The sequence below is a fragment of the Elgaria multicarinata genome, chromosome 3, assembly GCF_023053635.1.
Source record: "Elgaria multicarinata webbii isolate HBS135686 ecotype San Diego chromosome 3, rElgMul1.1.pri, whole genome shotgun sequence".
Lineage (NCBI taxonomy): Eukaryota > Metazoa > Chordata > Lepidosauria > Squamata > Anguidae > Elgaria > Elgaria multicarinata.
Genome location: NC_086173.1, coordinates 5,541,837 through 5,562,614, shown reverse-complemented (window position 1 = coordinate 5,562,614; position 20,778 = coordinate 5,541,837). Strand labels below are relative to the sequence as shown.

Below are 20,778 nucleotides of genomic sequence, written 5' to 3'. Positions count from 1 at the left end.
GTGCCGTGCAATTTAAATGTGTGAGGGGGGGGGAAGGGTGGACCTATTGGAGCATAATAAGCTCCCAACAGGGATATTTTTGCTTTCCATTTCAGTAGAGTATGTGACATTCTGACATCATTGCTCGTGATGTCCTAGTAGTCACCCTACACTTTCTGCAGCCTTGGATGCTCTCCACTGTCTGCCTTGCTCATTGATGTGTCTCTGTCTTCTCCCACTCTTTAGGGAATGCATTAGGATTTCTTGGTGGGTTCCTCCTCCCCCACACCCCACCCCGCATCTTCCTGCTTGCATTGTTCCAGGGTGACATGGTCCACAGGGCCTTGGATTGGTTGCTACCATGGCAACTGAGGTGGGGTTTCCAAGGCTCCCTGGTTACAGCTTCTAACTGACAAAGAGCTAAGTCACGGCTGCCTCCCTGGCATTCCCTTGAACAGCTGTGTTTGCTGCCTCCTTTACGCCATCCTCCCTTTCTCCATCTTTCCTACTCCTGTAGAACACCCCCAGTCCGCCCTAAACTCTGAGACTATGTGGAACTGATGTCATTGATGGACTGACTGACTGGATCAGAAAACTAATCTTGCATAAAAGCACTTTCCATCACTCTGCTTCCATCACCATCTTCCAGGTGTAAAATTAAATCAACCCTGCTGAGCATAAACCCATTTTGTCCCAGGGAGTGGGATGGCTCTGCCTTCACTCTGAGAGATCTAAACTCAAAAATCTGACCCTGGCCTTTCAGTGGTGCCATGCATAACTTTATAAGTGCCAGATCAAGGAAACAATGGATACTAAGAAGCTTGGAAGGTGTTAGTTCTAGGGGTTTTTGTGGTGAGTGATTTTAGCAATTTGGTAGAGTTTGGAGGCTATCAAAACACGAAGGCTCTGTAAAACACAGGGTGTTTTGCACCCTTTCTAAGAACTGGATGGAATACTACTGGTGATCAGTTACAGTCATCGTATTGCTCTGGATTTACCCTAGGGGAGATGAGACCAGAATCCAGCTCTGTTCTCATTACAGTTAATGGGTTATTTTCGATATTTGCCCTAGCATAACTGAGAGATCAGAGTCCATTTGTGATACCAAATACTCTGAGGAACCATGACCAAAGTTGCAGGGGAAGAAGAACGACCCATTGTTTGGCATCTTGTGTGATGTATAAGAAAGAAAGAAAATGAAACCCAAGTTCAGTTTGGCACGGGTGGATGCCTTTCAGCCAACCCTCAGCACTCCTCACATCACACAGTAAGGCTCTCTAGGTAGTTCAGGCTCTGTCCTCCAGCAGGGGATGTGGGCCACTAAGCCCTTCTTGAGGTCTTTGTTGAGTAGAAAGCAAACTATAGGGTTGACAGCAGCTTGGGCGAAGCTCATCCAAACAGCTGTGGAGAGGTAGCGGTGGGGGATGCTACAGGCTTTGACAAATACCCTCCAGTAGCAGGCCACAATGTAGGGTGACCAGAGAACCAAGAAGAGCAAGGTGATGATGTAGAACATCCTGCCTAGCCTCTTCTCAGCCTTGAATTCTTCCATGCCCAGCAAGCGCCGGTTGGCAGCATGGGCATTCTGCCGGATGCCCAACAAGGTGGGAGGCATGGGACCACGGCCAAAGCCAGCAATCCAGTTGGCCGCGGCTTGCCCAGTGGCTCCAGGCCCATGGAACGTCCAGTTTTGGCTGATAGCTGGAACCATCTGGACGGGCTTCATCTTGCGATGGCGGTACTCAAAGAGAAGGAGCTTGATGTAAACGACGTGGGTAGCAAAGATCAGCACAGCTAGCATGAGCATGAAGCCCAAGGTGTCATTGGCTTTGAAGTAGCGATGCTCAAAGATGCACTGGTCCTCCTCACGGATGAACTTGTAGGTCCCTACATCAAAGACCGGTGGGAAGGCCATAGCCACCGACAAAGTCCACACCATGCAGATGACAGCTATGCACGTCCAGAAGGTCATGCGTTTGGCATAGAAGCGGTGGTGGGCCACAGCCATGTAGCGGGTGACACTGATGCAGAAGAGGAGGAAGGCAGCATGGAAACAGAAGAGGACAGCCATGAAGGCCACGATCTTGCAGCTCAGCACACTGTAGGTCCAGGCAGAGCCATGGCGGATGGAGACAAGGACGAAAGGAAAGCAGACAGCGGAGCGGATCACGTCAGCCAGGCACAGGTCCAGCAGGAAGTAGTAGGGGGCCTTGTGGAGGCCGCGCTCTTTCAACACCAGCAGTGAGAGGGATAGGTTCCCTGCCAGGCTCACACAGATAATGAGGCCCAGGATCAGCAGCTTGGCATAGGTGGAGGCTGCGTGTGGTGCTGAGCCGTGGGCCTCTTCAGTCTCATTTGCACTGGCCATCTTTAGGTGGGGGAAGGAAAGGGGGAATCTGGGTCAGCGGCGACGTGCGCGGTGATGGCCCATGACCCCAGTGCTAAAGGGAGGCATTTTCTGTGGGGAAAAGGTAGGAGGAAAGTGGGGGAAAGGAAGCATTAGTCCATTATAGTAACATAAATATTTTTTCACAACATCCCTATATGAAGGCCCAAATCAAGCACAAAGATGCAGTGATCTGGAAGAAACAGAAACATTTCAAACTTAAATGAGATGCTCCCAGACTCCTAGAAGGGAAGTCTCAACATCCATAGCTTTCTCAAGGATTTTTGTTGCTCTAGATGAGGTGGAGATGTATCTGCACAAAAGTGACGTCCAGAATACCCTGTGATGTTGCAAAGGATTTTTGAAGGCTCACTCTTGGCTTCCAGAAAGAGCAAGTCATGCCAGCAGCACAAGAATCCATCCTTGCCTGCTATTTCTGGCATCCTGGGCATCTGTTGAATTCTCTCCCTGGTTTACACATGTGATAAAATATTGTATTTTTATTCTGACCTTCTAAGAACTTATCATATATAATGTTCCCCTTTATCCTTACAACAACCCTGTGAGATAGGTTAGGCTGAGAGATAGTGACTGCTTGAGCTGGTTTTTCACACAACTCATTCCCCAGCTAGATAGTTCCTGACTGAAGAGGACAAATCGACAATGCCTTCCTCCTCCAGCCTTAAGTGACCGACATTCAAAAGAAGGAAGATCTTTCATCCACTGCCTCCTTAAGCCAGTATTGGACGTGAATCTGGGAGACCAACGATATATTGCACTGAATTCACTTGGTGGCCTTGGGCAGATCACTCTCTTCTCAGCCTCTGTCTGTAAAATGGAAAGAACCATGCCCTTCCTCATAGGGCTGTTTTGAGAACAAATAAAATAAGGACCATAAAAACATTTGGCATAATCCTAACACTATATCAGCTGAGATGGTTTGCCCTCTAGAGGTGAACAGCCAACGATTCCAAAAAGCCAAACAACCCCCAAAACATACAGCTCAGAATTTTCACAAAACATGCTCAATGTCAGTCATCCAAACATTTTATTGAGTCAATCAAAGGTCATTGTCCTTCCAGTAGGCTGATGGAGAGGGAATGGGAATAGCTTTGAGAGACAACATTCTTGAGTCCTAGTAGGGCATACCGCCCAGAGCGCTTTGGCTATTGCTGTATAGAAATCTAATAAATAAAATATCAAGAGGAAATCCTTGTAGTTTGGGAGTGGTGGCATAGGGATCTGTACCAGAATTCCCAGGATTCTTTGGGAGAAGACATGAAAGTTAAACTGGTATGGAATAGATACAAACTGGTAATTTTGATGTGCCCTCTGAATTGGGATAGGAGACCATGGTTTAATTTTGGCTCAGGCAAGAGAGATGTCATTTCTGCAAAGCTGCTTGGCACAATTTGAATTGCATATCACAGTCAACAGTCAGAGAGTTATAGAAGGAAAGTGCTCTAAGAATGATCTTATGTTTCTTGCACTTGCCTGGGACGTAGTAATCTTTCTAAATTTAACACTCTGTTAGTTAATATATTTCATTATAATCGTTTGATGAAGATACAGCTTGGGGATAAAGACGATTTTGTTTTGAAGTTACTAAAAGCAATTTTGTTAGTCAATGATAACTGAATTCTTTGTGTACCTAAGAATTTTGCTGTCTTGTCATTCTGCCCCACGAAGAGTTCTGACTAACTCCAAAGCATGCGCTTTTTTCATCAAAAGAAGCTTGTTTTTATTAAGGCAGCAATCCTATGCATGTTTATTTGGGAGCAAGTCCCACTGAAATCAGTAATCACTTCACTTATTTTGTGCACTCGTGTTGCCAAAACCTTGGACCAGTGTAAGGTGGCAAGATGTAGCGGACTGAATTTTTAATACTTTTAAGAGGGACATGGGAATAGGGATGTTGGAGAAAACTGCAATAAAACCAAATGAGTTTGGATTTTTATGAATTTAACCCTCAGATTCCGCAGCAGACCAGCTTTTCCCCTGTTGGGCAGATTCCGCAGTTTTGCAGACTGGCTTTCTAAGCTTTGGGAAATTTACGCAAATGTCATTGTAGAAAAATACGCAATTTTTTTAAAAAGACAAAAAATGTGCATTTCCCCCATAGGCTAAAGAGTAAAAGTGCCTGTTTTGGGGAAATGTGTGTATTTTCACACATGTGAATTTGCGCAAATGCAAACTTGTGCAAATTTGCACGCATGCAAATCTTCAGAATCCAATATAAACTTCTCCTGTTAACCTTCAAAGCTTTTCACGGTCTAGCTCCTTCCTATCTCTCCTCTCTCATCTCACACTATTGCCCCGCTCGTGCTCTTCGCTCCTCTGATGCCATGTTTCTCGCCTGCCCAAGGGCCTCTACTTCCCTTGCTCGGCTTCGTCCATTTTCGTCTGCTGCCCCTTACGCCTGGAACGCTCTTCCAGAACATTTGAGAACTACAAGTTCAACCACAGCTTTTAAAGCTCAACTAAAAACTTTTCTTTTTCCTAAAGCTTTTAAAACTTGATGTTGTGCAGACTTCTACTGTTACTTTCTACTGTTAGTTTTTCCCTACCCTGTGCCTGCTTACCCTTCCCTGTACCTGTTGGCATTCTCTTCCCCTCCTTATTGTTTTACTATGATTTTATTAGATTGTAAGCCTATGCGGCAGGGTCTTGCTATTTACTGTTTTACTCTGTACAGCACCATGTACATTGATGGTGCTATATAAATAAATAATAATAATAATAATAATAATAATAATAGTAATTTTTTTTTAAAAAAACACCTGATTCCACTGGTGGGCAGACAATGGAATAAAAGGCACCTGACAATTTGCCAAACACAGACAGAATGAATTTTACACAATTTGTACATTCCTTCATAGGAGGCTGCCTTTCAGCAAGCCAGACTATTGGTCCATCTAACTGCACCTGACTGACAGAGGCTCTCCAGGGTTTTAGACAGCAGTCTTACCCAGTCCTACCTGGAGATTCCAGAGATTGAACCTTCTGCATGTGAGGTGCTAACACTGTACTCACAGAATTACCCAAAAAGGGCGAGTAGGAATAACAAACAAATGCTAAAGGGCACACAACTGTTCAAGGAATATTAGAATGAGTAACCACCCATAACAAAAGTAATTGTACAAAACTGTATGCCCTATGTGTAGAATTGTTCAATTCACCATTTTCTGCTTGCGTTGTGCAATTACTTTTGTTATGTGTTGTTACTCATTATAATATTCCTTGAACAGTTGTGTGCCCTTTAGCATTTGTTTGTTATTGCTACCACTAAACTACAGGACCTCCCCAATAAAATTATCATAGTATAGAATTTCAGCAGGTACTGCTTTTTTCATCATCACATAAAAAAAAAACCCCTATTAAAATACCCTTATCTATGTAACTCTGAAAGATGTCTCCCTTCGAATGGGTTACCTGTACACAGGAAATTGCAAAATGTGTATCCTGGAAGACTTGCAAGTGTGGCATGACAAAAAACTAATTCATTAAAGGTTCCTGTGATCCCAAAGTGTCCACCTACAAATGAGGCATCCTGCTGCATCTCTGCATGATTCTGGCTTGGCCTTCTTCCAATCAGCCTCTTTTGTGGGTTGGTAATTGTGCTGTGTCCCTGCTTCAGAGGTGATTGGACCAATCATCCACTCCCAGTGTAGAGATGTAGCAGGATGGTCTGGCCATTCCAACTACATGCAAGTCACTGTTCTGCACTTGCCTCCACCCAATGAAGAGACAATGAGCATATAAATGACTCCTCCAGAAATACAGAGAAAGAGGGTGAGGAAAGTTTCATTCTAATTCTAAAAGTGGATATTTTAGGACCAAACTACAGATGGCACCAATAGAAACTTCTTCCCCAGAGTCAATAGTAGCTTTGAGGGAAATTTTCATTAAGACTCTGGCCATCCTCTCCCCTTTCCCTGTTTGCTGAAATAACAATCTAGGTCCTCTGTGGCTGTTATTTGAGTGAAATATTTTAACATTACATCTAGTTTAGCAGTTAGATGTGAGAGTGGAGTGGAATTAAAATAAGAGGAACACTTATTTTAATTCAGAAAAAAGTCTCAGCTCTCAAAAGTTTGGGAAATGCTGGGTTAGCCAGCAGGAGGCAAGAGGGTAAGATGTTGATAGGGACATATCTTGCATTGGAGACATATCTGATAATTTCTCATGTTTCTTTACTGTCCACTTTCAAAACCAGTCAAGTCCTAAGAGTCGCCAGCGAAGGCACCAGTAGCTGATTCTGAGTGGTTTATTTTGTGTAAGTCTGAAACCGCCCACTGATTCCAGGGGACCAAATCAATCTCAAAGGGATCAAAAACTGGGAAGGTGGTGGGGTTCCGCTTTCAATTTTCTTATTCATGGTTACATGAATACTGGCCAAACCCTTGGAAAATCCTCACAGTGTGTACAAACAGGCTGCTGGCCTATCCAGAGGAGTCCTGGAGCAGGTTAGGAGCTTAGTTTTAAGAAATGGAATTTGTATGCATCGCCTCACAGCTGCTAAACAGGCAGCCTTAATCCAGAAAGGGACTGACATTTTTGTTCCCATTCTCTTGTTCCCATTTCTTCCCTCATCTTTCCTCTCCCTTTGCTGTCCTGCCTACTGTCATGAATCGCCCACATTATGTCTAGCTTGGCTCTCAGAGTAGAATACATGAGTGTGCCTATCTTGGATGTTGCTTTAAAAAAACGCCACACACATATGCTTTACTCTAGAACTGGACCTAACCATTTTCCTTGGATGTGCTGAATTTTGAAATCCTGAAAATATTAGAATTTTGACCGTGAGATGTTTGCGTGACAATTAAAATTTCAAATTTATGAACCCAATGTGAAAATGTGCAATCAAGGCTATGTGGGAAAGTTTATATTGCAAAATGTTTTGGTAGCCCATGCTTTAAGCTTCGTGGAGAAGAAGAAAACACTTTGGTCACCTCTGCACTATTAACGTAACATAAAACAAATATACCTATTTACTATTGTTAAATATTAAGAAGTAATAACATTCTTGCATTCAACTTTCTACATCTGAGCACACGTACACATATGGTCCTACAAGGAACTACATTTTGGGTCCAGAAATGAGAGAACACTATTTTCTCTGGATTAATGAATCTGCTCCTAAAGTGATCAATTGGAGAAGCAGCCAGGGCTCTTGAATCTTTAATAATTTTATAAAAGAGGGGATTTGGACAGGTGCAGCTTGTCATGCAAATATGAGAAAAATATTACCTGTTCAAAGTACCCTTTTATTTTTGACACTGAACGCATAATTGGCTGAAGTTTATTCAGACACACAAATCTGCTTTCTCAAACGACATTGGGGAAAACATCTGTAATACATCTTCTGCTTTGTATGGGTAGAGTTCTCAAAATATGAGCAGTCAATAAAAATGAGGCACAGGTAGCAACCTTTGCTACAAAGAGCTTCACAAATGATCCCCAACTTTTTTGGGTCCGTGGGTATGTTTGGAATTTTGAGAGAGTGTCATGGGTGCAGTCCAACAACATCTGGAAGGCCAGTATAGAAATGTAATGAATGAAGTTGGGCCAATTGAGTGTGTCTATCAATTTAGTTCAGCCTTCCCCAACCTGAAGCCCTCCAGATGTATTGGACTTCAATTCCTCCATTGGTACTTTCCACCTTTCTCATCCTGCCACCCACTACCCTGCCTCCAGCCTGAACAACATTACAAAGTTCGTTTTTCCAGACTGTCAGGAGACCTGAGTAAGGCATGACTTGATTTGTATATTTCTCACATTTTTACCTACCCTTCATTCAAGAAGCAGTACATATGAAAGAGGCAGGTTTCACCCATTTTACCCTCAGAACTACCGTGAGAATCTGGTTGGTCTAGTGAGCTTCATAGCAAGTGGGGACTGAAATCTAAGTCTCCCCAGTCTAAGTCCGATAGTTCATCACTATGACACAAGGGAGCTAACACAGTAGGGGGGGTTCTGCTGAGAGCACATGTGTAGGGTGTCTGTGTTGTGGGGCTGTATAAGCCAGCCATGCCACCACTTTCCATGCATTCTGAGTGCATTGGACGCAGCTGTACGTACATACCAATGTACACAAATAGAGTTCCTTCACACAAAGGATGTACACATCCTGCCCCAATCAGGCTCTCATACAAGGTGAGAGCATTGCACATACAGCCTCTTCTGATATACTCCAAATGTGTGTGGCCACTGGGCAGTATTGCTGGGCAGACCTAATTTATTTGACACCCCCACCCCACCCCACCTATTCTTTCAATACATGTATGTTGGGAGGAGTGTCATTTACCTCCAACGGTAGACCTTTGTTGACTGAAAGGGAACCATATCCCCCAAATATCAGTATATAAGGCCTTTCCACACACCATACATTGATGCGTCCTTCTAATCTAAGCAAACCATCCAATAATATGCCCAGAAAGAAACACACATACTACCTTGACCCCAGTCAAGTGCACACAAGAGTTTGCCAAACAGACTTAAACTGCTGTGTCATGCAGTTCCCGCAGCCTGACTCATTCGCGTGGATGTTGAATTAGTCTCGCTTTCTCTCACACAGACCACTTCTTGCCCGCCCTTGCCTTCCACAGCAGAAACATCACGTAAATACAGGTGGCTGTTTACCAAGTGGTACTAGTAACATATCACAGTGGACATTTTAACCACTTGATGAGTCAGTCCTCTAGTATGCTTCTGTCAAGTAGCAAGGAGACTATTACCACTCCACTCCTTCCCCAGGTTTCTGATCAGATGCGCTCAAATCGCTTTGCACACATCATCTCAATAATCTTTGGCTGGCCCTCTGTGGTTGTGAGGCTGGGGCTGAAAAGGATGTGGAACTTTTCTTCCTGCACCTGCTCTGTGCTTCTAACAGTAACTCAATATGAAGAAATTAAGCAGTTGATGTTTTTTTTTCAACATTGGAGATAAAATGAGGAGGGAGATTTTACCTGCTTTCATGTCAAGCTGATGTTAATGGTACAAGTGTAGTCCCCCTCATCCCCCAGATGGCAGACCCAAGGCCTTACTTAAGGCCTCTCAGCGAGTTTACGGCTTGAGATGAGATATTTGCTAGTTCATAACTCATTATCTTACACACACTATGCCGCCCTAGCTATACGCGTGCACACATGTACACTGTACATGTACACTGAGTGCAGTTTCAGGTGATTCTGAAAAGCTGGGGCGTGAATGCCTTGCACTGCTGCTTTCTGAGCATCTTTTGCGATATCTGAAGAGCTCATGAGCAAGTGGGGATGCACAGATTTGAACTGATATATGTGCAATCCCGCCCCACATGAATTCCCCAGTTGGATACTGCAATGGGAGTTCTTAAAGCTGAAGCACAAGGCATTTATTCAGCTAAATGTTGGTACATCTCCTAACATCTAGAGTTGCTCTTTATTAGGATTGCAACAAGGCCATCGAGTCCAACCCCCTGCTCATTGCGGAATCTACCTCAAAGCATACTTGACAGATGGTTATCCAGCTGCCTCTTGAATGCCTCTAGTGTGGGAGAGCCCACAACCTCCCTAGGTCACTGGTTCCATTGTCGTACTGCTCTAACAGTCAGAAAGTTTTTCCTGCTGTCCAGCCAGAATCTGGCTTCCTGTAACTTGAGCCTTTTATTCTGTGTCCTGCACTCTGGGAGGATCAAGAAGAGATCCTGGCCCTCATCTTCAAAAAACAGAGCCTGGGGGATCTTGTAACTTTAAGAATAGCAAGGAAAGGGAAATTCGACAGGTGCAATTTTTCCCATCGTTGAAGCACTGTGTTGCTTCAACGATGCACTAACACTACACTTAGTGGAATTTTTCTTTCTGTCTAACTCATGAGGGCACAGAAACCTTGTCAGCGTACGGAGCTTAGATATGCACAATGTAAAAAGCCTCTGTACCTGTTCCCATAATCTGTTGTATGACATCCTTCCACATGTACATAGTTCTCCTTTTTAGACCTTTGTTCTGACTGCTATGACTATCAGTAGTTAGTTTCATGAGAATAAGGAGCAGGGATTTTTCACGGATGGCCCTCCCCTCCACAGGGAGATTTGTCAGGAGCCACCTCTGCTTGTATTTAGGCATCTGATTAAGATATTTTTTGTTTCAAACACCAAAAATTGCATTGCTGTCACTATTTGAAGATTTAAAATGTGGGAAAGAAATTAAAGAATTGATATCGAGTTTGCTGACTGCAGCATGATTGATGGTAGCTAGGAACTGGAAGATTCAAGGGGAATACACTATTGAAGAATGGTATAAAGAAGTTTGGGATATAGCTATTAATGATAAATTGACTTGTAATATTAAGTGGAGGAAAGGTATAACTAAAATAAATGAGTTTGAAGGAATTTGGAAACAGTTCCTAATATTTGTGTTTTCTAAGGGAAGTGGGAAACCGCCAGCAGATGAGAGTATGAGATTTTGGAATCAGGAATAGATCCCGAGGTGGGGGGTGCACTTATATGTTAAGAATGATTATGATTATGTTATGATATGATATTTTATAGTTATTATCTACTCAATATATATGTATTCAACATTTACTCAACATGTATGTTGTTGTTGTTGTTTTCTTTTATTGTAATGATGTATGTTTAATTAATGTGGAAAAGCAATAATTTTTTTTTTAAAAAAAAGATATTTTTTGTTTATAAAAGTATTTGGATAATATGCTGGTGTTGACTGTACATTTCTGAATGTACAGAATGAGGTGGTTTTATGAAATTGACCTGTTTATTTATATTGCCTTTATTTTATAGAAATTTAATGTGAACTTTAGTTTTGTATCATTATTTTATCCCATAAGAGTGCAATCCTATGCATGTTTAGACAAAAGAGTCCTACAACTCCCAGCATTCCTGGGCTGGGAATGCTGGGAATTTTAGGACTTTTTCCTGTCTAAACATGCATGGGATTGTGCCCTAAATTGCCTTGAGATTTTGCTCCTAACCAAATTCAAATTCTCTTCCCCCCCCACCCATGACTACTCCCATCCTGTTAATTTTCATCCCCACCCCCAGCTAACGCAATCAACATTTTGAAAAAACAAAACTCCTGCAGTTAGATGGAAAGATGCATAGTTTGGATACCAGGATTAGTCCCTATTTTGAGGTACCTGTGCCTCGTGTGGCGCAGAGCGGTAAAGCAGCAGTTTCTGCAGCTGAAACTCTCCCCACGGCCTGAGTTCGATCCCAGCGGAAGCTGGTTTCAGGCAGCCGGCTCGGGTCGACTCAGCCTTCCATCCTCCCGAGGTCAGTAAAATGAGTACCCAGCTAGCTGGGGGAAAGGTAATAACGGCCGGGGAAGGCAACGGCAAACCACCCCGCTAAAAGGCCTGCCAAGAAAACGTCAGCGAAAGCAGGCATCCCTCTAGGAGTCAGCAATGACTCAAGTGCTTTGCACGAGAGGTTCCTTTCCTTTCCTCCTTGAGGTACCTAGTAAATCACTGAGACTATTTTATCCGATGAAGAGATTTTAGAGAATGAAAACGTAGTTAATGTGAGTTGACATTCAAACTCTGTTAAATCTCAGGGATGGGGTGGGGTTGCATATTGACTCTAGTAAAAATGCAGGTAAATGTACACAGAGAGGCACAAAATACCAGTGCATGGCTCCCTTTCACGACAGCCCACCCAGATAGTAAATGTTGCAATGAACTTGAGTTGCCGCAATTCTGTAAGTAAGAAATCCATTTTGTGATATTAAACATTAATATACTGTTATAGCCCATTTACTAATACAATTTACTGCAATGGCTATTTCCTCAACTGTCTGCTCATCTGTATCTCATTAACAAACTTGGTCTGTCCGTGTGTGTTAATTGGACAATGGGGGAGTGCAGGGTTAGGGTTTTACCATGCCCTCCCCCCCGAAAAGAATATACAGTCCCCAACTTTCCTAAAAAAGAAATCTTTTAGAAATGAGTTTTGACATAACAGCTGGCACAGTATTTGAGACAAACTTCCCCTGGGACCAATGTAACACTCCCAGCCCCCATTGCTTCAGGGGCAGAGGAATACTTCTCCCCCAAACACACCACAGGGTTTCCCAACAACCAGGGCAGAGTGTGGAAAGTCCTGCTCCGTGGGAGCTAAAATGAAGGGGCAAAGCAAGATAGAGAGCAGAGAGATCACTGTGGAAGACATATGGGCTGAGGAAGAGTGTTTCCTGTCTATGCCCCACCCGCTTCTAAGGCTCTGATATGGGATATTCACTGAATTATTCCACCCACTCCCAATTACTGCTGTCCTGGCAGTCAGTTTGCCTCTGATTGAGCGAATATCATGGAAGAGTATCGAGAAGTACAGGGAAAGGAAGCTGTAGGGCAAGAAGGTTGGGGCAGCTGGGTGGTGGGACTGAATGCTGCATCTCGCTGCCATATGAAAGCAACCTTTTGGCTTAGAAACTCAGGCCTACCTTGGCCTACAGAAATACAGGCCTGCATAGGGTGACCCTATGAAAAGGAGGACAGGGCTCCTGTATCTTTAACAGTTGTTTTGAAGAGGAAATTTCTGCAGGTGTCATTTGTATATATGGAGAACCTGGTGAAATTCCCTCTTCATCACACCAGTTAAAGCTGCAGGTGCCCTGCCCTCTTTTAAATCTGCTCACTCTAGTATAGCTCCTGCAGCTTTAACTGTTGTGATGAAGAGGGAGTTTCACCAGGTTCTCCATATAAACAACGGAAATTTGTTGAAATTCCCTTTTCTATGCAACTGTTAAAGATACAGGAGCCCTGTCCTCCTTTTCATAGGGTCACCCTAGTGCATATTCTGACAGTGACACAAATATAATCCTGAATCACAAACACATATTGGTGAAATCTTCTACTTAAAATTTATGTCTGACTTGTAAAGTGCCTACTATTATGATAGGGGCAGTCAGAGATCAAGAATATTGCAGGGCTCCCAGGACCAGGGATGTGCAGGAAGACATGCAGTCAGAGAAAGCCGGGTTGCTCTGTGTGTGTGTGTGTGTGTCTGTAGTGTTTGTTTTCCCTCATTCAGTTCAGTGAGAAAACCACGATTTTCCAGGACAGTATTTAAGTGAGAGTAACACTTCCAGAAATACAAAACTATAACATTTAATTGGTCATCACCCTAGCATTAGGGGGGCAAATGTTAATCTTCCACCAATATTGTCTCTAAGAGCAACAGTTTTCTGTCTGCCACAAAAAGTGATTTAGCTCCATTCACTTCTATGGGGGGAGGAGATGACAGTTAAGATTGTGTTAGGAAAGCCAGACTGAAAATGTCTCAGACTTAGCTGCTGCTGCTGTAGGGTAGGGTGACCATATGAAAAGGAGGACAGGGCTCCTGTATCTTTAACAGTTGTATAGAAAAGGGAATTTCAGCAAGTGTCATTTGAATGCATGTAACACCTGGTGAAATGTTGTCTTCATTATAACAGTTAAAGCTGCAGGAGTCCTGCCCTCTTGACCAGATACAAAAGAGAGGAGGGCACCTGCAGCTTTAACTATTGTGATGAAGAGGGAATTTCACCAGATACTGTATGCATACAAATGCCACCTGCTGAAAATCCCATTTCTCTACAACTGTTAAAGATACAGGAACCCTGTCCTCCTTTTCATATGGTCACCTTACTGTAGGGAGGGAAAACCTTATCCCCACCCATCCACAGCTACCCCACCTCTTCTTGATGTTCAGGAACTCTGTCTGCTTCTGAAGAGGAAACGGAGGTGGGAAATCTGGGAAATTACAAGCTCAGCCTGCAACAACTTCTCATAATAACGACAGCCCTCAGGCAGATTACCCCTGCTGTTCAGGAAGGCAGGTTGGAGAGGCCTTCCAGATCCAAAGATAGGCCTGGGTTACCTGTTGCTGCTTTGTTCATCTGCCTAGCCCTCACCCTGTGTCTGCATAGGCCTACTCATTTTTTGGCCATGCTGAAGGGTTTTTATGTACATAATGAAGACACAAGCTCCAGCTACCACCTCTCAATGCAATACATTGCAATGAATACTAACGCTGGAGTTTTCCCCTACAGTAATAAAGTCACAACATATTTATGCAATTTTACATGCATATGAAGGTCTTTCTGTTATTTCCTCACAAATTCACACACATGCACATTCTAGCCACAAGCCGAGCTTTACTTACAGAAATAGAAAACAATATGTGGGCCTTGTCTTTAAATGTACACACACACATACATGTTGCACCTAGAATCACAGGATCTGCCCTTTTATCTCATGTACACCCCTTGTGGTCTTACACGTTTCTGCTTGTAATAGATAAGTACATACACATATTTCCACACATATACAATTCATGCACGTACAACACACACACACACAGAGACACAGTGAATATTTATATAAAGAATAATGCACCAGACTGGTCCTTATGCACCAGTCATGGCCTCCAGAAATCAGTAAGATATTTTCACACACACATGTGATACTGGGCTCTTCTTCTTATTATTATTATTATTATTTATTTATATAGCACCATCAATGTACATGGTGCAACAATGTACATTCTTGCTCCTGGAGCTGGGTCATTAAAGACCAAACTTTGGGTGGCAAGAGCCAATTAAATTTCAGCTTTCTGTAGGCAGGGATTCTTTCCCAGCCCTGCTATCTGAAATCGTTTTAAGTGAGAATGCCAGGGATCGTCTCTATCATGCATAGCATGTGTTTGTGCCCTTCACTTTCCTTCTTGGGAGAATCTCAGGATGGGCTTTTTTCTCATATGCAGAGTCTGCCTTATTTTTACATCTGCGCTGCTAAAGAATTGTTCAACAGATTAGGGGGAATTTGGTAGAATTTGTTGTTTCCTCCTCTCCTGTGTTTTCCAGCTTGACTCACTTGCTTGAGTCATCTGAACCTATCAGCTTTGCAAACACCTGTTTGTGCCACCCTTTGTTTCGAATTACATCGATTGATCTGAGAGAGGAATTGGATAGGTCCTGACTTGAGGTAGGGGATGCACCAGATCCCTGGACAGCATGTAGCTTTACAGGAGAGCTACATTAAGCAGGATGTAGAGAGGTGGGCCAGTGACCTCTTTTCATCACTCCAAGTGGACTGTCAGCAAGTCCTTTTGCCACACCTACCACTCCCTCTACTCAACTCCGGAGCCTGTAGCTTGGCAACTGGGGGGAGTAGTAGCTGCAGGGCCTGGATTTTAGCCCTGAGTAGATGCCCCTTTCAGTTTCCTGAGTATAAGATTTTATATGCCAGAACACCAGCTGAGTATCTGAGAACTCCCTCTACACAGATGTTCCTTACCACATTTGATAAAACGCAATGGCAGCACTGAACCCTGCTCCTATATTGGGAAGGGAATTCCTCTGTGCCCCTCAGTAACACATACTAACAACACCCTAATACGATTGATATAACATACAGGGATACTGTTGCAGGCAATATTGTACTTTCAAATGGACATACACATAGTCATGATTATATACACACACGCAGAAAGAGAGAGAGAAACACCTTAACACTCATTAAGTCACACAAACTCACAAACTCATGAGCACACTATTCCACATCTATAAAAATTAGCATATAATGCATAAGTACAGGGTCTCAGTACCACATTTTTTGGAGCAATACACAAATTTCTTCCCAGACTCACAAATTATTTCACTGACGTTCATAATCTGATTGATCTATGCATACCAGTGTCCGGTTTTATTGGCAGATAGATCATTCTGTGGAGAAATACACAAAGGCAGGCATGGAATTGGGGTGGAGGGCAAAGAGACTTGTGGTATCTTAAAGTTTTACAAGGTTATGTGTTGACACAATTATGTGTCTGTCCATACAATCCATGAGTATATCAAGAGGAACTTATGGGACCTATTCTATATACTTACAGACCGAAGCACACAATAATATTCATTCACAAAAACACCAACAGCCTACTCTGGTCATGCACATCTGACACTGATATCCATTCAATATACCCATGCAATAGACAAACACATTCAAACATAAATGCTGGCATTTATGTACGTATGGATGCACGAACACACACAGAGAGACTAAAATTCCAAACACACTTACTAAAGAGTAAGTCCCATTGATGTCAGTGGTATTTCTGAATAAACTATTTTAGGATTGTACTGCACAACACACTCATTCAATGTACTGATAATTATCTTTAGGCATGCCTCTGTTCATTACGTGGACTCACACACACACACACACACACACACACACACACACTGATTAACATTGCCAATGAACCGCTTGCCACACACACACAGCAACTGATTAATGCCCATTCAAACAGATTAATGCCCATTCAGATACTATGCCATACAACAAACACTTAATGTTCTCTTACCTGTTTTCACATACATAAGCACTCTGGCTCGTTATCAGTAAAATAAAGGCACTAGCTCCTAGAGACCTTCTAGTGGGATTAGGCACCTATGGGTCTCTTTACCTTTAGAGATGTCAACTGATTTACTCTACGAAATCATACTGATTGGTTTTAGTGACTGAAATCACTTAAGTTACTATAGGTCTACATTTGGTTGATTTACTCAGTTTTTTCACGAAACTAACATAGCCAAGATCCTGCTATTATTCCAATTAACTCATCCGTTATTAGCTTACTGCTAATTTTCAACAATGAATGTGGAAAGGATAGAAAGCAACCCACACCCCCAACTTAAGTATAATAACATTTTATTTACATCACAGTCAGCCAAATTGTCTGAAGTGATATTACTCCTAATTTACTAGTGATTTACTCACCCTTGAAAATAAGTCTGTTAAAGTCACTAGTACACAATCTATTTATTTTTTACTAGCATGCCTTCCCTAAATATACCATTCTTATTTAGTCTTGGGGGCCAAAATAACTCTCACTTTTGTAAAGCTTGCCTGCCTGATTGTCTGGGGGTGATTCTTATTCACTACAGATGACCAGATGAGTGGCTATTTACAAGCATGAAGCATGGATTTACTTATGTGAGCACAATTGTGGAGATTAGTACATTGTCTCCAACAGAAATTAAAGCCATTCAGAATGGAGATGCCCCTGAATGGCACTAGTACTGTGTTGAATGCAAACAGTTCAAATCAAATGTCATTACCTCTGATTTTACACATCGTTTACACTGGGGTGAGAGAGAACCAGGTACTATTTCTCTAACAGACTTAATTTTGTTTTACACTAGTCAGTGTCAGGCGTTTAAACCAACATGGCTCCATCTGAGGTTTACAAGGTGCTTACTACTAATTTACACCATGGCATTTTCTGTGGGGGGGGAGGAGGGGGAATTAGCCTCACATCGCTTTTTTTTTTTTCCAGATTTAGAATACATGCAGTCTTAAAAGTTATCCCCTCACTGCTTACTAAATCCAGACAAGGCCTGGTATGCTGGAACAAAGGGACCCCTGTGCTCCCCTACCAAGAGCCCACTCCATCTTTCTGCATCGAATTGGGTCTTAGGCCCTTTGTTGTGTTTTGGTTTGCAGATTTCAGTGGTGAAGAGGAGTATTATAAATCAGATGCTGCGTTGGAGGCTGGGTTGTTACAAGTGGTCTCAGTTTGATAGAAAGGGACAAATCCTCTTCTATATGAATGCTTCCTGAATGACAATTTTGGAGAGGTCGGGGGGGGGGGATGATGGTGCTTGAGCACCAGATCTGCTAAAAATCTTCCCCCACCTCCTCCCATGTCTTTAAATAATTACAAATTAGCGGGGTGGGGGTGACGACCCACAATAGAATGGAGAGGGCGTGGGATTTCAGGAGCAACAGGGCGGAGCAGACAAAAGGAGCTGGCAGGCAGCAAGAAGGTGGGGTGGATGTAGCTCTTGCAAAATGGAAATAAGACTCCCACACCCAGTTTGGCCATGAATAGGGGGTGGTAGAGGGGGGGAAAGCGCCCTCCACCCACCCCACACACAGGGAAAGACAAGAAACAGGTAGTGGTTCCATGGAGACATCTGAAGAACAAGTGTGTAATGGAGAAGCAGTACAATGTGTGTGGGGTGGGTGGGAGGTAGAATGAGTGAGATGTTTGACTAGAAGGAAAGAGGGGTTTCCTACTGTGACTGACAGGCAGCAGGGTGTATGTGTCGGTGGGTGGATAGAGATATAAGTGGATGGACAGTGAGATGAAGAGATGTGCAGACAAGAGAGATGAAAGAAAGGAGAGATGGGAGTTTATGGGGTGGGGGGATGGCCACAGACAACAGCCCTGCATCACCAGTTTTGAGCATGCGGTTTTGCCTGGTGACTGGGCCTGCTCACCTCCGCTCCTCTGGTCTGGAAAATCAGTGGTAGAGATGATACCCCAACCAGCTGGCTGCGGGGGAGAGAGCTAAGAGCCTCCTCCCGATCCACCCTATCCTGTCCTGGCTGCTCAAGGCTCACACCCTATCAAGGGAGACTGGCTAGGGATGCCCCAGAGCTGTTGCCTTGGAGACAGGGCCAGTCCTGTTTCCTTTTCCCAGGAAGGGATGGGGATGGGGAAGCTGTCATCTCGACGGGATCGCCCCCTCCCCCTCAGTCTCTTCCGGCAGGCCCTGATCCTGCCCTTCCCCCCTATTGTCCTCTGTAGTCAGCCTGGATAAGGTGGCATCTGGAACATAGATCCGAGTCTTTACCGCTTTTCGTCATGGTGATTAATGCTTAGGAGAACGACAGAACCAGCCCTTGCTGAGGAGGAGGAGGAGGAGGAGGGTTGGTTGGTTGGTGGAGATGGAGTGCAGAGTCTACCACCGGGTTAAAGGATGCATCCAGCCGAATTGATCCCCGTTTGCCATGTCTGGACCAAGGTTACTTCATCTTTTCCCCCATGAAATTCAAGCTGGTCTAGTCTGACTTTCTAATCAGTCAGCGGCAAAATCCAGGTTGCTAGGTTTTCCTCCTACCAGATCACACCTTGGATCAGTCCATTTCCACTCTGAAATCCAAGTAGCAGGAACCCCCCTCCTCCTTTTAAGAAAAAAAAAAAATTATCCGGACTGATCCATTCCTACAGCAAAACCCAGGGTCTCGCCAGATCTTCCCCTGGACCATTTCATCAGGGCAACCCAAAGCACTGAATCACACATCCCAGCTGGGTTTGCCCCCAAATCCCAACGGATCCCAAAAGATTTGCTCTGGCTTAGTCCATTTCTTCAGTAGGATTCCTCCAACATGGACCCCCAAACCCAACTGCTCCTGTAGCAGTGGAAATCAAGCCATCTTGGTCCCATCCACCGGAAGATTCTTTCAGATGGGGTGGGAGAGAGGGAGGGAGGGAGGGAGGGAGGGGAGGGGGAAGAGAAGCTTAGGTCCCAGAGTCTCCAAGCTCCATAGGGAGAAGATGTTGGTGGTGCAGGATCAGATCCACTGAGTTGATGCTTTAGAGAGAGGGAGGGACGGTGTGTTGAAGGAAGCAGCGCTGGATGAAATGGCTGTTGAAGCTAGCAGGGAGGACAATGGCCAGTGATAAGCGCGCGCGCGCGCGCTGTGTATGTGTGTGTATGCGCGCGCGCGCATCTCTCTCCCCCCCCTGCCCCGTGTGTGTGTGTGTGTGTGTGTGTGTGTGTTTGTGTCTGTGTGTGAGAGAGAGAGAGAGAGGGCTCGGGAATTTCCGGAGAGCTTCGGCCCCAGCGGCGAAGGGAGGGCTTGGACCAGGACTGAGCATCCTTTTTCACTTGCAACATCAGGACCAGCTGGTAGGAGGAACCAAACGCACCACAGAGTAGGGTGGGGAGACCCCGGAAGACGTTGATGGGTCAGTGGCGAGTCGCAGCTTTGGAAAGTCGGTCTGGCGGTTCATTCCAGAGCTCAAGCCAGGATTCCGGGTTTTACTCCCAGCTCCTCTCCTTCAAGGCTGTGGGTTGGTGATGCAACCAACATCGCTTGGTTCTTCTATACACGCGCACCCCCCTCCCCCAAACACACATCTTTTTTAGCCCAATTCTCTCACTCAGTCGTAGGGTGACCATATGAAAAGGAGGACAGGGCTCCTGTATCTTTAAAGTTGTATAGAAAAGGGAATTTCAGCAAGTGTCATTTGAATGCATGTAGCAGCTGGTGAAATTTTGTCTTCATCAAAACAGTTAAAGCTGTAGGAGCCCTGCCCTCTTGACCAGATACAAAAGAGAGGAGGGCGCCTGCACCTTTAACTATTGCTATGAAAAGGGAATTTCACCAGATGCTGTCTGCATACAAATGGCACCTGCTGAAAATCCCTTTTCTCTACAACTGTTAAAGATACAGGAGCCCTGTCCTCCTTTTCATATGGTCACCCTCAGTCGTTCTAGAATACTGTATTCTCCTTTCTTTCTGCACTTTCTAATACTTGGTTGCCAAGTCAACCATAGCTGTAAATGCAGAAGGAAAACTTCTGCAATTAAAATCTTTAAACGATTCCCCACCCCCACCCCACCCAAATAGCCGCAAACGCACTG

General features: G+C 44.0%; 1 protein-coding gene across 1 annotated transcript; it reads right to left on the bottom strand.

Annotated features, from left to right (window-relative positions):
- Positions 1–621: 621 nt before the first annotated feature.
- On the bottom strand, positions 622–18,839 carry GPR173 (G protein-coupled receptor 173). Its single transcript, XM_063123031.1, has 2 exons — positions 18,626–18,839; positions 622–2,437 (listed from the first exon to the last, which is right to left on the bottom strand). Exon 2 carries the CDS (start codon positions 2,345–2,347, stop codon positions 1,235–1,237), a length of 1,113 nt encoding a protein of 370 aa, XP_062979101.1. The 5' UTR covers positions 2,348–2,437; positions 18,626–18,839; the 3' UTR covers positions 622–1,234.
- Positions 18,840–20,778: the final 1,939 nt, after the last annotated feature.

What these genes read in the sequence shown, in the direction of transcription:
- GPR173 (XM_063123031.1), bottom strand. Translation starts at nt 2,347, where the DNA reads ATGGCCAGTGCAAATGAGACTGAAGAGGCCCACGGCTCAGCACCACAC.